We start from the raw sequence: 17,833 nt of genomic DNA on the forward strand, positions 1-17,833 counted from the left end.
CTGATCTGAGCGGGACTGGAGCCGGCAGCCTCACTGCAGCCGCGCCGCCGAGCAGGTACTGTATGCTCTCGGCGGCGGGCTGCGGTGGGCTTTCGGTGGGCTGATGCCGGGATGGGGGGATGCGCCGAGGATGCGGCGGCGGGGCTGCGGGCACCAGGGAGTTAAAGCACATATTCACAGCGGGATGTCAATCCTGCTGCGAATATGTGCTATCATAGGGGTGAATTGATACCGGATCCGCAGCGGTTCTCGCTTCGAATCCGCAGAAGTGAGATCCGCCGTGGATCCGGTAGGTGTGAAGGCACCCTAAATGGTTTATTCAGGCTTTCTTTTTAAGAAACAGCACCACTCCTGTCCTCAGTTTGGGTGTGGTATTGCAGCTCAGTTCCATTAGGGCATCCACTTACCACCTGGGGACATGTATGGTGCAGTTTTTGCAAGAAAGTAGCTGTGTTTTATCTAATCCTGCATAGCCCTGGATTTTAAAGTTTCAGTTTTTTCTGCATAGCCCGAGCCTAATCAGAAGTTGAGCCTTGAAGTGAATAAAGTTGAATTGCAATACCACACACAACCTGAGGATGGATGTGGTGCTGTGTTTTTCTTTTTCTAATCCTGGATACCCTTAACATGTTATGTGCCAATAGTCATACCAGGGCTGTGTAATGGGAACCCCTATAGACTAGGTTATCTTGAAATAAGCTGGAGAACCTCATGTCTTGGTGATCACAACAGATGCCAGCCATTCAGATTGGGGGTACATGTGGCAAATCTCATGCGCCTGGGCCTTTGGAGGAAATCTCTCCAGTCAGGCTTGTCAACCCTGAACAGGCTTACATGCAAGTGCTGGTGGAAACGTTGCCTGTGATCACAACAAGAATACAAAGCCTTTGTCAGTAACATGATAGCATTATCATCCATGAAACAGTGGAAGAGGCACAAGCTCAGAGTCCATTATGACTGAGATTGAGAAGATATTGATTGTATCATAGACAAATCTTTCCATCTTGGTCCTTTATATCAAAAGGGAAGAGAATAATAAAGTGGATGTCCTAAATTGTAATCAACTAAAGCAGAGGAATTGGGTCCTAAACCAAGTAATGAAGACAAATGTGGCTCTATGAGGCAGAAAAACAACTCCCCACAGTTAGTTTTGTGACCTCTCTTTTTCTGTAACCTACTGAAGTTCTGGGAGGCTTCACCTTTTTATTCCCTATTTTCTTAGGAGCAGAATCTTATCCAGCGCCCCGCTTCTAGTTCTGGAAAATCAAATTACCAGTGATAGAATTTATCAGTGTTCACGGGCAGCAAGTAGATATTGAAACACACATTTGTAGAACTTTTCATTTTACAGTGATTATGGTTTAATAGGTTGGCAACCTCCATACCTGTAGATCTCATTCTGTTTTGTATCTTCTGTGTCTAGGTTAGCCCTGTTTGCACATCGAGAAGATGGTCCTGGGATCCCTGCAGACATCAAACTGTTTGACATTTTCTCACAGCAGGTGGCCACTGTTATACAGGTGAGAGAATATAGCAGATGCTATACTTTTTACTATATGTGGAGCCATTATCTATTTGAGGGGTCATTGAAGTGGCTCAATAACATACCAAATTTTTAAGACCCTGTCTATGAGTTATTTGTAGGAAACTAGGGCAGATATGTACCTTCTATATACAAATAAGACATAGGATCTGATGGGTGTCGAATAATAATAATAATAATAATAAAATATTTAAGTGTACCCAAACATGTCAGAAGTTGTGATCAGTGGTCTGGATGCTGGGACCCCCATGATCACTAGAACAAAGGGACAGAAGTGCACAGCTTTTCTCAGAAAACTAAGCACATGGCCTATAGATGCTGTTACTCTCTTTATGTATATCTGTGAGATTGTCAGTGAGTCAAGAAAAACATGAAGAGACAAAGGGCTCAGCTGAGCTGTTCTTTTTCTTCATTCTAGCTGACCCTTCATTCTCAGCACCTAGACTCCCACTGATCACAGCTTCTAAAGTCACTGTGATGTACGAAATTGTATATAAGTTTAGGTACACTTAAAACATTCTACATTATTGGCTGAATAGCATGTCAAGGGGGTGGGGCCCAATGGTGCCGTTGTGGGTGGGGCTGTTGGCGCTAGTGCCATGAGGCCACGCCCACTTAATACAATGTGCAGTTGATAAAAGGACACTTTTTACTTGAACAAGCACCATGACGTATGTTATGAAATAAGGTATGAAAAACGCTAAATTTACCCTTTACACCTGTGTAGAGATGTCAGAATGCACAAAGGGGGTGACAGTGTCACTTTAAGTTTGAGATTCTTTTTCTGCTTAGTCGTCTGATGATATGGATCTCAAGATTATAATACATTTCTTTGCTAGAAGAGAGAGCCAATCAGACTTTCTGGATTATTGGAAGTTTAATCAAAGGAATAGTACAATAAACATGTTAATAGTAAAATTCCTTTTAATCCAACTTCAGATCGTATAGAAAGTCTGCTAATTTAGAAAACTTTTCCAGTAATATATTGTGGAATTTTGAAATGCAAGAGCCAGAAGACTGAGCTGCAAGAGACAATATGTTAGCTGAAATTCTTCTAGCATATTTGTATACCTTTCTGTGATTATGACACCTATCAAGTCTAATTGATGCCAGATTAAATCAGCTTTTCGCTGCCACAGATAGATGGTAAATTTATCTAGTTTTTGCGCCTTGGGGCCGTATTAGATGGCCCAAGGCCTCCTGTAAGCAAGCGCTGATCTGCTAGAAATCGAGCCTATTGTACTGCTCGATAATTGTTTAGCACGTACATCATTAAGCAAAGTATGTGCAGCCCTTGGCCTTATACTGTATACACTACCTCTCAGCAGTCTCTGGTGTTCTTCTGCTCGCTTTCTGGAGTCGTCGCTGTAGCTTCAGAGCGGGTCTCTGAACAGACAGGCTGCTTAGGCAATCACTGGCATTGGCTGAGTGGCCTGTCAGTTCAGAGAACCGCTCTGAAGCTACAGTGGCGGCTCTGAGAAGCGAGAAGAGGAAATAAGCGTGGAGAAGTATGTATAGAGTTTATTATTTTCTTTTACACAGTCATTAGAGGTCACCTACGTGTAATAGTGATGTGCAGTTGTTGGCTGATAATTTAAGGCCAGGTCCAAAAGACATGATCAGCTGATTATTGTTGTCATTGGCTGCTTGTTGTCTCTATTACACAAAGTGATAAGCGGCAGAATTGGCCTTATATGGCCGATTATCTCTCTGTGTAATTGGGCCCTTACTCTCCGGACCTTTCTTTCTTTGTCCACAGTCACGGCAGGATATGCCATCTGAAGATGTTGTCTCTTTGCAAGTGTCTCTTATTAACTTGGCAATGAAGTGCTATCCCGATCGGGTAGATTATGTTGATAAAGTGTTGGAGACAACTGTGGAGATCTTCAACAAGCTCAACCTGGAACAGTGAGTAGATGAGTATAATAGACCATCAGTAAAAGCTTGTTATAGGACTGCAAAAACCAAAAAATATATTCTCATAACTGACATTTCATCCTATTCAGCCATATCATAAGAGCTCTAAGTTGTCTCTTTATAAATGGTGCTAAGTCCCAATAGAACAGTAGAATTATTACATTGACACGATTACAGACTGGTTTACCGGTAATGAAGATGTGATACTGGCACCTAAAGGGGTTATTCAGAGCATAATCCTAGTATAATCAGTTCTGGACTATGTTAGGATATTTAAAGGGGTTGTCTGGCCTAAGTGACTAATGTATTCTGTTGTCGATCTATACTTCCCTGTTCCACTCTGCCGCAAATTCCGGTTCCTGGGTCACCCACTGTCCTCTGCTCCCCGCTGCTGTCATCTTCTTGACAACTTTTGGCGATGTGCCGTTATGAAATTCAGCATAGACAATATAGTGCTGTCTATGCTGAGTGGCCATTTCAGAATGGTACATCACCAGAAGTTGTCAAGAAGATGACAGCAGCGGTTGAAGATGACAGTTCCTTAAAATTTTCAACCTACAGCAATCGGAAAATGCGAGTTGACTCCGTAGGCTTGAAAGGAGATAATTTGGTAGATTGACATTGCCTAGACAGTTGTTTTCTGTCTAGCCAATCCTTTTTGACACACTTTTTTTTTTTGCCTATGTGATGGCCGTTATTTTGAGTGCTCTGTGGCTGTTATTATGAAATAATGGCTGGTGTTTGGCTGTCAAACGGCCAAAAAATGGGTGAACATAGCCTAAATCTGCTAATGTAAAGGTTCAGGTAAAATGTAATTTTCCTGGACCTCAGGGTTTCAAAGTATACAACAATTTAGCACATTACAGGTTGTGTGACAGTTTCTTGATCACAAGTGGTACCAATACCCAGATACCCTCAACAGTATTGGAAGTTACTGACATTTTCCTGGCTGCTAAGCATCACGCATATAGATATCAGTGGACACTTACGTAATGAACACACAGGCTTCATCTGCCAAAGTTTTGCTCTGTCTACTCAAGTCAGAGGGGGGTTGTAAGAGTTGTCTCGATTGGCCAACCCCTTTAACCAGTCCATCTACTGAGAAAGCAAGTCTAGGTCATGAGAGGTTTTCAGCACCTTGCCTTACACAAGAATGTTTCTATTCACTGACAGCAAGCAACATTTCTATAAAAACTGCCTTAGTTTTCATAATAGTTGTTAAGCTATATTCACAAAGCAGCAGATCCGATTTTCCATTACAAAAACTGAACATGTCCTTCCTCTTTATCCCACTGTATAAAGTAAATGAAATCCTTAATGCCTCAGACCATTTAAGATTGTGACCTATTTTATCAGCCCCTCTCTGTGCTGTTTGTGCAGACAACACTGCACATCATGTACGTAGTCTCTGTGCACTTATTAGGTTGACTTTCACCTCCGTCATCTATGTGTCGTATCAAGACTAGCATCGGTTGACCCCTCTTCATGCCACAAACAAGTGCATAAATAGCTGGTACATTTACTGTTGTTTACGGCTGTTAGTGAAGGCCACACTAGTCCAGGGTTATAGTCTCTCTTTTTGTTATCGTTATTTCTTCTCGGTACAGAATTCATTTTCTAATTTTATTTTAATGACCGAAGAGGACAAAAGAAATTGTTGCTTAGGGAACCATTTTGCAACAAGCCCGTCCTCTGTCTCTTCATGTGGTGCCACTCCTCAAAGGGAAAGAAGTCACTGTAGCCTTATACGTAAATAGGACGTCTTACCCTTGCATCATTTGGTTCTCTATCAGTATAAGATTTACTGTGTATAATGGTGTGTATTCATATGTCCATTAATTAAATACGTTTTCTAAGCCCACCGACTACAGGACTGGCTAACTGTTTTATGTGTAAGAGGGTGACATGACGCTCTCTCATAGCAGTTATTGTTAAAGGGGTTGGCCACTTTATAGTAAAGTAGCTCAGTGTACAGTATTAGTAAGCGTACTCACTGTATATACTGACAGCAGCTCCCTGTGTACCTCATAGAGCTAAAATCAGGCTCCCCTGCTCCAGATTGAGCTGCCCTGCTCGTTGGTGTTTCTTTCCATGAGATGATTGACATGGAGGAGCATGTGACCATGCCCCACCCCCCAGTGTCCACCACTGAGCCTGTATATGCCTATGGTGTACACTGGGGGGGGACGGGGCCTGGTCACATGCTACTCCATGTCGGCCATCTTATGGACAGGAACACCACAGAGCAGGGTATTACAGCCTGGATGAGGGGAGTCTGATTTTAGCTCTATGAGGTACACAGGAAGCTGCTGTCAGTATATACAGTGAGTACAGTTACTAATACCGTACACTGACCTATTTTACGATAAAGTGGCCAACCCCTTTAACATACAGTAGTTTTCCCTACAGTTGTAAGTAAAAGCACAGATAAAGTAGTGCTGTGAATGACAAACTTAAACCTGCTACACAAAATAAAGCTTAAGTATATTGAATTCCAGCTTACATAGATGTGTAAAAAGCAGTGCCTAAACTCTGTAGTGACATAATTTTAAGTGGGCAATTTTCCTGGAAAATAGGGGTTTAAATAAGCCTGTGGTCTATATCATCATGATTTAGGGCTAAGATAGAAACTTGAGGCTCTAAAGCCTAGGGGATGTTCCCCTTAACAGTAAAAGCCCAGGCAAGTCTAGCCCATGTCCTCTTATTTTCCATATTTGTACCTGCTTGCATCTGCCTACACTGTTTGACTCACAGCCTCTACATAAAGAGGACATGGGCTGGACTGACTTGTGTGCTGGGGTCCCCTGGGCTTTTGAGCCTTATTTACTTCTTTAAAAAATGGCTTATATCTCGCCAAAGACAAATTTTGGTCAGCTCTCCTACGATATAATTTGCACTAGGCAGGTGCACATGGCTGAAATTGCAGAAACACTAATGGCAAGACATGAACCCAGTACAGCTATGAAAATCACTAAAAGCAACCCCTCCTAACCTCTAAAGAAAATCTCCATAAAAATAATGAGGATCTTTGCATACTATTTGCAAACAATGTGAACCATCCCACCACAGTAAGGTGACCTCATGCCCGGGATGGACCCTACACTATGCTTTTAGCCTCTCCATGGCATATTATAAGCCTATGCTCTGGGCATGCAGTATTCTACTCACACTGGCAAAAATAACAACCTGGGTGAAATGAGTGGAGTGCATGACCAAGTAGAGGCAGCCACTCCCCCCATCTGGATCACAAAGACAAATTTGCTCAGCTCTCCTACAACACCATTTGCACTAGGCAGGAGCACGTTGCTATAGCTAAAATTGCAGACACACAAAAACACAAAAAATGCAACAGCTCACCGCAATGGTAAGACATTGGAAATTATTATGGAGATAAAAATGCTATTATGAGAAACCCTTTCTAGCTATGTGCTTCCCTGATTTCCTGCTGGCAGATCTGCTTTGGGTTGTTATGTTGCTTTAAGTAGTTTGGGCACTGTCTTGTCTGTATCTGTGTGAGTGGGAATTGACATATATATTTAAAGGAAAACCTGCTGATCGGTGCACTGGGGGCTATCAGCCCATTCTAAGGAATATCAGCAGAGCGGGCGGTTAAAGTTCCCTGTTGTATTGTCTTAGATCAGGGAATTATTACTAACCACAAACAATGTAGTGATAGATTAAACACTTAACTCTGTTGCCTTGGAAAGAAGAGGATAGAGAAGGCTCTAACGTGGCTAAAATTGTACCTTTCAGCATTGCCACAAGCAGCGCTGTCTCCAAGGAACTGACCCGACTTCTGAAGATACCAGTAGATACTTACAACAACATCCTTACAGTTCTGAAACTCAAACATTTCTATCCGCTCTTTGAATACTTTGACTATGAGTCCCGAAAGAGTATGAGCTGCTATGTGCTGAGCAGTGCCTTGGAGTACAACACTGAGGTTGGATCTCAAGAGCAGGTAATGTCAGAGCAGTGTCCACTCTCCTGTCACCCAAATGTTTCTACTCTGTGGGCTCATCCTGAATTACTATGGGTTCTATTGGCAGGTGGATGCAATCATGAATTTAGTATCGACACTCATTCAGGATCAGCCAGACCAGCCAGCAGAAGACCCTGATCCTGAAGACTTTGCTGATGAACAGGGGCTTGTAGGCAGGTTCATTCACCTTTTGCGGTCAGATGACCCTGATCAGCAGTACCTGGTAAGGAACATCGCCCAGAAAGCTTGTACTGTGTGTTCTGACATGTCCTTCAGCTGCCCTTGATGTCTAGCTGCACTTCTATGATTTGTCCACTGAGAGTACTGTTCATTGATGTGTAAGAAGGAGACTATTCCTTTTTAGATTGTGGGACACCCTTTTAGCTGATCACAGTGATCTTGCTGGTCAAAACCCACATTTGGGCTGCTTGCTGTGATTTAGCATTAAACGGTTATGTGGTGCTAGCACATTTTTAACATGTTGCTGCCATAAAAGAAAACATAACAAACATGTAATTCTTACCTCTCTGCAAACCCCCGGTGTCCCGATGTGGTTGCTGGTGTCTCCTGGCTGTCTGTAGCCATCATAACTTCTGACATAAGCTTGTCTCTGGAGTGACAGCCCGGTCAAGCCAATACTGGCCGTGGTGCTGTTTCATCTCCATCAGTGACTGGCTGAGCGGGCTGTTACCCCCGAGACAAGCTCGTTCTAGAAGTAATGGCGGTCACAGACAGGAGGGGACAGAGGCAACTGCATCGGGACACTGGGGGATTGTGGAGAGGTAGGCATAAAATATTTGTAACATATTAAAATGTGAGTGCCAGATAACACCTTTAATGCCCCAATTGTTAGAGATGTTCATAGACATTTATTTTTTATCTGCAACTCTGCTTATTTCTTTCACCCCATGAGCTTTTTCTTCACTGGTTTTAGGGAAACACCCCCAATGGGGTGACCAGTGATTGATCACAAAATACTGGGACCCAAGTATGGCAGTACGTGTTTGTTATTCTTGCAATGCTATCATATACATATGTCATTGGTGTTGTGACCAACGCTTTTAGGCTGGGTTCACAATACGTATTTATTCCAGTTAGTATTGTGGTCCTCATATTGCAACCAAAACCAGGAGTGGATTAAAAACACAGAAAGGATCTGTTCACACAATGTTGAAATTGAGTGAATGGCCGCCATTTAATTTTGCTTTTATTTTAAAACAACGGCTGTTATATTGAAATAATGGCAGTTATTTACTGTTATATGGCGGCCATCCACTCAATTTCAAAATTGTGTGGACAGATCCTTTCTGTGTTTTTAATCCACTCCTGGTTTTGGTTGCAATAGGAGGACCACAATACTGACTGAAATATACGTAGTGTGAACCCGGCCCCAATGTGCAGTATCTTATATAATTACTATTGTAACACTCATGGGCATTATCACCCATTTTCTATAGGAAGAGGTGAAGTATTACTGTATAATAAGGCATAATTTGCCCTTAGGACCCTGGGTGAAGGCCCTTGCATCAGTAATTGTGACGTTTTTTGTTAGAAGAGGGCGAATATTTATGGTGGTGATATTGTGACAGGCTCTGCAGTTACCGGAGATTTCCGTCTTACCCAGCAGATGGCTGCAGATCGTTCCAGCTCTATTACATTTCATATGAATAATTGCTTTCATTGTGCACATTTCATAGGGCTATTGTGCTCCAGTTACCTTTCAAGGTATCCAATATTCTAATTCTTCATCCTATCAATCCAGCATTAATATCTTTTTATCATTTTACGGAATTGCAGCAGATGTCGGGGTGTGAGTCACACAGCCTCCTGCCCCAGTGCCATGCTGCTGTAGACATGACTGGATGTTGTAAACCATGGTGTGAGAGAAGGATGTTTACATCTTCCTATGAATCTATCATTTTAGGCAGTCATTGCTCTATAATCGGTCATTTGTCATTGCTCTGTAATCCAATTTGTGACTTCTGCTGTGTATTACTAGGCTATAGCTATTTAGTGCTGTTCCCCATATATTGTAGCTGCTGATAATGATGTATGTATTCACCTCCCCATTAATTCCACTTCTTTTTAAGGGGGCATGCACACATTGCATGTAACACAGGTCCTACAGACGGGTAAGCGGTGTAGGGGAAAGTATCACTGCCGCCCATTGTGTATTCTATATGATGACGGGAGTGGAGAAAGTGTTTAAATGGCTGTGTGATTACAGTGCTGTGAAAATTCAAACACTTTCCCCAGTCTCGGCATCATATTGATTGACTACTTACCCATCTGTATATTTTGTATTTCGTGCCCCCTTAATCTTTCCTCACACAAGTCAGTGTATTCAGTTCTATTTGTAGCATTCTCCTTTTTGGACAGGACCTATAGCTGGGCTCATTCTAATCCTCCTGGTTCACAAAGCAAAATCTAGGATTGCACTAGGTTAAAAGAAAATAGAAGAGCAAGAAGAGCACAGAGATCTAAATATTATTCTGGGTCTGTGTACATCTGACTGATAACCTCTTTAGGCTGAGTGTTTGAGGCAATTACTGGTTGTTACCCACATTCGGTTATTAACCTGCACACCATTTGTTGAGAATTTACAACCTCCAAATTTGCTAGGCCACAAAAACTTGTTACCAAGCATGTGTTTCTATTTTACCTACCAGGGCTTGTAGAGAGTTGTAGTTCTATAATTAGTAAAGGGGCCATAGATTGTAGACACTTCAACTCTCTGTTTGCATGGTGGTAGGGCTTGTTAAGTGTTGTACATGGCTAGAGAGCCGAAAGTTGCAGAAGCTGTAAATCCTAGTGTGTATTAATGTCTTCAGGCTGCCAGGGCTTGTTCCACATTGCACTTTCTAATCTAGCAACCGGCAGTGTTGTCGTTTGGCTGGTCTCCCTGAGATCAGTGATCTGTTTCTCTTATAGCTCTACTAGGCATTGCTCCCACCTAGCCAGAATTCTACTCCACACTGATGAGGGGCAACACCCCGAAACAGCTGTCTGTGGATGGATACCTGGCTTTGTTTTTTTCCCTTGTCATTACATTGACTTATAGGGCCACTTAATATGGTGTTTCTGGTGGTCTCCTTACAGGAGCCGCCCCCTGGCTTTGTCCTTCCCCAAGGGATATCTGGCTAGTCCTGTGTTTCAAGACTCTTAAATGAAGCTCCACTGGCTCTTTTTTGCATAATCTATTAGAAGAACACAGGTTTGCTGGGACTAGTAGTGTTTGCAGTAGTTTTTACATGTATTTATGTCTTCAAGATTTAATGGGTTTTGCAAACTTGTGCTCTCTCAACCACCTGAGATCATTGTTCAAGAGCTTTTTCCTCTTTAGCTCCATGTCTGTTTGAAACTTGTGTTCACTTTCCTGCGCTGTGATATGTATGTTAAATGCAAAGTGAGCAGAGCCGCTTGGAGGAAGAGGGAGCGAGCTGTCTAATGCCCTCCGTAGTGCAAGTGAGGTCACTGTGCGCTGGCACCTCTCTTCTTGCAGCGGGAAGGTACTGATTAAGTCACCGCCTGCCGAGACTTGTTACTTTTCCAGCAGTGGTTTTAGCTGTAGGCTCCGATGCTGCTGACAGTTCCTCATTGTCATGAAAAGAAGCAATTTCCCCAAAGTGTCCTTTGTGTACCGAAGAAATGACAAGATGTAATTCACAGCTCATTTTGTCTAGTCCAGCCTGGAGTTCTGTGAATACAGGGAGGAGAGAGAGTCCGCTACTGGGTGAGAGTCTAAATCAGAACTGCTTATTATAGAATAGAAAAACGGCTCAGCAGCTATTCACCATTGTTACCCACTGTTCACCTGACATATGTCTGATCACGCCTAATATACTAATTTAATACCAATCAGTCAGAATTTCTATAGCCTTAGAGTGTTTTATGGACTATCTTTTTGGGCAGATCATTCAGACTGTATATAATGCATCTGATGGGGCTGTGTCAGAGTGAGATCCCGCTGTGTCCCCTGCAGACCGCACCTTGTAAGCAGCAGCCAGAAACCTATAAACTTACTCACTTGTCACTCATAACACTTTAGTAGTTTATATTGCACATCCAGCCTATTCTAAAGCTGTAATATCTTTTAGCCTTTGGCTGTATACAGATTTTATGTGCTGTATGATCCCAGTGTATATCCATCTGTGCTCATGCAGCTGTTAGTGTGAGAGCGCCAGATTGTCACAACAAACCTAGGAGTTGCTAATAACCTATAAATACCCCCATTACTGCTGGGAGCAAGGCACCCTGAGAAGAGAGTCTTTTATACAAACCTTGTTACCCAGCTTCTTGTTATGTCAACTTCATGCACCTCTTTTATTAACACCCTTGTTGGGTAACATGTGCATGTGGTCTATTGCAGTCATAGCTCCGCAGAAAGCCTTAGGCTGAGAACTGCAGAGGAGAAGCATAAAACCGCATTGCAGAAAGCATTTCATAAATGCATACAGTCTTTAGATTGAGTTTTATGAGCAGTAGATGGCAAAACAAGATTTATCACAGTCTTTCATTATTCTAAACAACCTGCCGCTCTGTTAATACCGATCACATTGCAGAGAACAGACAGACAATATAGGTTCTACTAGGGCTGGACAAATAATAAGTCATTAGATTAATTTGAAAACCGATTTTAATTGTTTTTTTTGGAAATTTGATTTTTCCATTACTATTTCCACTACAGCTACTACTCGGACTACAACTACTCCTTTCACTACTCCCACTACTTCCACTACTGCTGCTACTGTACTACTACAACTATTACTACTACTACTAGTGGTACTCCCAATACTGGACCTCCCCTCATGTACTGCTACTTCCCTCATCTAGTATACCTCTACTGTGACTACACCCCTCATCCACAATACCTCTACTACACCCCTCATCCACAATACCTCTGCTACTACACCCCTCATTCACTATACTTCTACTGCTACACCCCTCATCACAATACCTCTACTACTACACCCCTCATCCACAATACCTCTTCTACTACACCCCTCATCCACAATACCTCTACTACTAAACCCCTCATCCACTATACCTTTACTACTACTACTACTACTACACCCCTCATCCACAATACCTCTACTACTACACCCCTCATCCACTATACCTCTACTACTACACCCCTCATCCACTATACCTCTACTACTACACCCCTCATCCACTATACCTCTACCACTAAACCCCTCATCCACTATACCTTTACTACTGCACCCCTCATCCACTATACCTCTACTACTGCACCCCTCATCCACTATACCTCAACTACTACACCCCTCATCCACTATACCTCTACTACTTCACCCCTCATCCACTATACCTCTACTACTACACCCCTCATCCACTATACCTCTACTACTACACCCCTCATCCACTATACCTCTACTACTATACCCCTCATCCACTATACCTCACTACTACACCCCTCATTATTAGGAAAAAAATAGAGATTTAAATTTAATAATTAAAAAAAAAAAAATAGATTAAATTTTTTATGTCGTATCGCCCAGGCCTAGGTTCTACAAAGAAAAAAAATTTGGGAACATAGCCTTTGCTGAAGGCTTCTAGCTGTTATTAATAGTAGTAATGGTTTACAGGGTATGTTCGCACACGTTTAAGATTCATTGCAATTGCCATCCAGGATGGCTTGACGGCAAATAAATTATTTACTTACTGCAATGAAATAATGCAGCAATGCAATAAAATGCATGTGTGTACACAGGCTAATGGCAGCATCTCCTGTATTTTTTTTTATCAAATGCACTATCCCTTTAAAGAAAACATTGTTTTATGCGAATCCTACTGCTTTAGAGATCAATATTCTAGTATTCAATCTAGCTGGTGTGCAGGAGGGCCTCTTCTGTAAATGCTAACTGATTCATTATCTTATTCATTACCAATGTAATTGATTTGGATTGAGCAACAGCCAAAACCGTGCAACAAGTGGGAATTTCTCCAAAACAACATGGCTTCTAGTCCCAGCTTGGACCGTGCTGTAATAAATTCCTGTATTTTTCTATTTACTTTAAATGATCGTGTGTCCCAGTTTCCTTGATTAATCAAGACCTCAGGGTTGGCTGAAAACAAATGCTTGATACCTGTGAGGAATCAGAATTCCTTATTCTTTTCCAAGTAATCAAACTCACAAATGGGCGGCTTGTGCATTATCGTTACTCTCAGGAGGTTTAATCGAAGCAGAACCTTTTGAAAGCCATACATACATACATGAAGTATCCCCGGGAGCTGCACTCGTCCATTCCTAATAGCTTCATTTAAAGTACTCTTAAGATGTGTGGACGTGGGTTTAATTCCAGAGAAACCTTTAATTTTGTTGTTTCACCATTGGGGGGAGGGGGTGATCTGTATTATTCTTGTATTAACCTCTTAATGCTTGCATTAGTGGAGAATTAGGCTTCTTTTTATATGGAAAATTACAGATCACATAGCACGCTAACAATGTAGGTTCCTGGTACTGTGTATGGCAGATATTAGAGTAAGCCACGTTAGCTGTGTTCTCTGCTAAGCACTACCAGATGGTATGTGATGTTTCAATTATAATAATCTTTATTTATACAGACCCAAAATATTCCACAACACTTATAAGTCAGAAGACACGTATAAAGGCAAAATCAGGTATTCCACCTAAAAATCTTAACAGGGTCAGATCTGAGATCTGTATTCCACTTTTGGTCTTCATCTTTTACATTGGCTTTATGAAGGTGCCGGTAGAGGAAAGAGAGAGTTGCTTCGCTGTGTTTTTGCTGATCTGCTACTGCAGTAAATATACAGAGGGGAAGTGGGCCAAAATAACATAAAAAAAATAGTATCCCCCTTGTTCTACATCTTTAAGTTTCCTGCTCCACTTCTCCTCCAGACTATTGATGTAAAGCAGGGAGCAGTAGCCTGGCTTTATTAGTATTCTGCCCATGCCAGCTCCTGATATATTGGTAATTTTCTATGTTGTGGGGTCAGCAGAGATGCCTAGGTTCCCAGGGGTTATTAGCACTGTGGTCAGTCCAGGTAATTGCCATAGAGAACTGGCCGCATCTTATTCCTCCTTATAGAAGGTTTGGGGCTTAATGAGCAGACATGGATTCTGCGGTCACTTATTAGCTGGTGGCCTGGGAGCAGACTGACACCAGCCTTTGATAAGGACTTGTTCTATAAGGACACAGTGAAATAATGGTTCATTATAACTAAAACTACCTGTGCTAGCAGCTTATGCCTTTTGGTTCATTTTTAGGATAAGCTGTTATGGATGCACCTCGAGTGCTGTCATATTGACTGCCCGTTCCAAATTACAAGTTATGAAGTTTATATTGCGCACTGAGAATCAAACACCCCCGACACATTGATGGTTAAGGTGGATCTCTCCTTTATACAAAGATGGCAGCCAGTTTATATATCCTGGGGGCGTGTATTCTTCTACTAAGGCTTGTGTCAGTACTTCATTCACTGAGGTACGAAGGGAGTTAGTTATGTAGCCCATATTATAATGGCCTCACTTAATATACCAAATATGACATCCTTAACACTACAAATATAACAAAAGTAACAAAGAAATAAAACAATGGAATTCCTTTAGTCTGGTGTTCGATAATCTGGAAAATCTGAAATACCAACTCATTGCTGTATGAAGCTACATTATAATGTCAACAAGAGTTCAGAGAGGACCAATAAAAACATATTGACATGTTTACCACTCTGGCCCCATTAATGATGGATTATGCTGTATATGTGGTATGTACAATTTACTGTCTATCCAGTTTAATCACCAAGTCCTGCTCTCTCAATATATGTATCTTAGCAACTGTGACCAGTATCCATGGTTCATGTTCTCTTGGATTATACAGACATTACCTACATACTGTATATAGATTTTTAAGTAAATGCACTCAATAGGTTCAGTTAGAGTATTCAAGATGACATTTCTGGTGTCCGTCTGTAATATGAATTATTAGACCGACTCTGAGGTGGTTAAGGGAGTTGTCCGGGATATGAAAAAGGGTCTGACTTGCTAGAAATGAGGTTAAGCTGCAATACCAGGCACTGTCCATAGACAAGAGGGGAACTATTTCTGCTAAAAAGCAGGTCTTCCATCCTGTACAGCCCATTGCAGAGCTTCCCTTTCCAGAGGGTCTCACTGGATGGGCTTCATGTCTCTTTTTCTCCTTTCATCTGCATTCTACCGTCCTTTACATAGAACAGAACAATGTTTGGTACAGGCTGCTCACCATACTCACCATACAGGCTGCTCACCATACTCTGTATTAGGTTTTGGGGTCTGTCAGTAGGACTGATTTTTTTTTAATTTGCTTCTTTTAAGATCTTGAACACAGCTCGAAAGCATTTTGGTGCTGGAGGAAACCAACGCATCCGTTATACGTTACCACCCCTGGTTTTTGCAGCGTATCAGCTTGCTTTCCGATATAAAGAAAACGCCAAAGTAGTAAGTTCTTTTCTTGATCCTTTTTGAGAGAATCGTTTCACTAAGGGAAGGTATGGAAGTCAAGACTGTCTGCCGACGTATGCCTGCATGTATAAGACACTTTATATAAGTGGCCTGAATGTAGTCAACTAGTGAATAAGTTTGGATGCTTTATATAGGTGCGTTTTTACTCGGACTCAACAGCAAAAAAGTATATGTTGGCAGCTAATTTTGACAGGTTGCAGATATATATGCACAGCAGAGGGCTATATTGTGATGTGAACAAGCCCCCCTCCCTTTTAAAACTATGATTTATCTGAAACATCTGAGCATTTTACAGTAAATATTCTTTGTGTTACCTTGCTACCCATTTCTCTTTCAAGCTGCCCTGCTGACAGGTTTCCTTTAAGGCTGGCATATAAAATGCCAGTTTTGATGATTAGTGTTTCATCCTTGAATCATTCTCAGACTGCGGAAAACCTGCATGGTTGCCAGCTTTCCCCAGGCCCACTCTGTTTACCAGATTAGGATTTAACTGAGTAATTGCTGAAGAGCATTTGATGCAATTGTTCCTCTATGATGTGCCTTGTAATAATATATTTCTCTCTTTTCACTCTTTGAAGGATGATAAGTGGGATAAGAAGTGTCAAAAGATCTTCTCCTTTGCCCACCAGACGATCAGCGCTTTAATAAAGGCCGAGTTGGCTGAGTTACCCCTCAGACTGTTTCTCCAAGGAGCTTTAGCAGCTGGAGAAATTGGATTTGAAAACCACGAGACGGTGGCCTATGAATTTATGTCTCAGGTAATGACTCTCTGCGTCTATCTTTTTTTTTTTTTTTTTTTAACTTGCTGTCACTCCTCTGATGACCTTGCTGTCTCACATTTCAATTATGGGACCATGTCTGTGGAAATTGCTTTCCTGCTGAACACGGACTCCTCCTTTTCTCTACTCGTGGTTTATGGCAGAAGCTGATCAAGGCCTTTTAAAGATGTGAATGAGAACATAGGATAGAATGTCCTCTACCCTCCATTTTAAGTCCAAATGGGTTATGTGTGTCTTTTGTGTAGACATTTATGCTAGTGGTCCCAGTCTGTATATTTTAAAAAGGGCCCATTGCTGTACACTTTTTACATACATTTCCTGGACGTCTATTCTCCTCCTTCTTTTAGATCTCCCACCTTCTCCTCACTCTTCCTTGACCACTGTAGTTTTTGTCTCTAGGTCTTTCTAGTGCTCTTTCCCAAAGTCTAGTTAGTTCCCTCTTAAGGCTTACATATTCATCTCAGAGTCTGACCAATCCCGTCCTTACCATTTTGGGATTTTAGGGTTCCCTTACACCCCATATATTATGCAGGTCATCAGGGAACCCAGAGGCTAACCCCTCTTGGCATATTTTATAAAACGCCCACTGCTGTACACTCTTACCGGCATAACTCAACCATAGCTAGTAAATTCCACATGGATGTTTTGAACACAATTTTACACTTTTATTTGTATGATTTTTTTTAATTTTATTTTTTAATTTAAAAAAATAAAGGGAAATTCTATCTTTAAGAGGACTGGCCAGGGTTTTCTCATCTGACTTTGTAGGATTTGTAGGATTAATCTACATAAAATGTTGGCCTCTGCTTTCCATAAGTGAATGAACATAGTTATATTAATAAGTCGAACGTCAACTAATCCTAGAGAGATGAGCAGCAGAATCTACCAAGGCAAAAACCAAAGTGATTGAAAAATTCCGCCTGCCTCAGTGTCAAATAGTGTGTCTGTGGAAGGACATGTGCGCCTCCGCTCAAAGAATTCAACTTTCAGTTCTTTGAGCGGAGATCCACGGAGAGTGGAGGTGCATGAGTCCTTCCATAGACACACTGTTTGACACTGAGGCAGGCAGATTTCCGCAGTGGAGAACGCTGCCGTTTTTGCTCAGTGTGAACATACCCTAAAGCATAACC

General features: G+C 41.7%; 1 protein-coding gene across 1 annotated transcript in view; it reads left to right on the plus strand.

The window, feature by feature from the left end:
* The window catches only part of VPS35 (VPS35 retromer complex component), a 68,286-nt gene that overhangs the window by 40,505 nt on the left and 9,948 nt on the right, over positions 1 to 17,833 (plus strand). The window contains exons 9-14 of the mRNA XM_069968573.1: positions 1,424 to 1,520; positions 3,303 to 3,451; positions 7,214 to 7,421; positions 7,510 to 7,665; positions 15,778 to 15,900; positions 16,503 to 16,682. Coding sequence (XP_069824674.1) covers positions 1,424 to 1,520; positions 3,303 to 3,451; positions 7,214 to 7,421; positions 7,510 to 7,665; positions 15,778 to 15,900; positions 16,503 to 16,682 — 913 coding nt within the window. The remainder of the gene's footprint in view (positions 1 to 1,423; positions 1,521 to 3,302; positions 3,452 to 7,213; positions 7,422 to 7,509; positions 7,666 to 15,777; positions 15,901 to 16,502; positions 16,683 to 17,833) is intronic.

The sequence above is a fragment of the Dendropsophus ebraccatus genome, chromosome 4, assembly GCF_027789765.1.
Source record: "Dendropsophus ebraccatus isolate aDenEbr1 chromosome 4, aDenEbr1.pat, whole genome shotgun sequence".
NCBI lineage: Eukaryota > Metazoa > Chordata > Amphibia > Anura > Hylidae > Dendropsophus > Dendropsophus ebraccatus.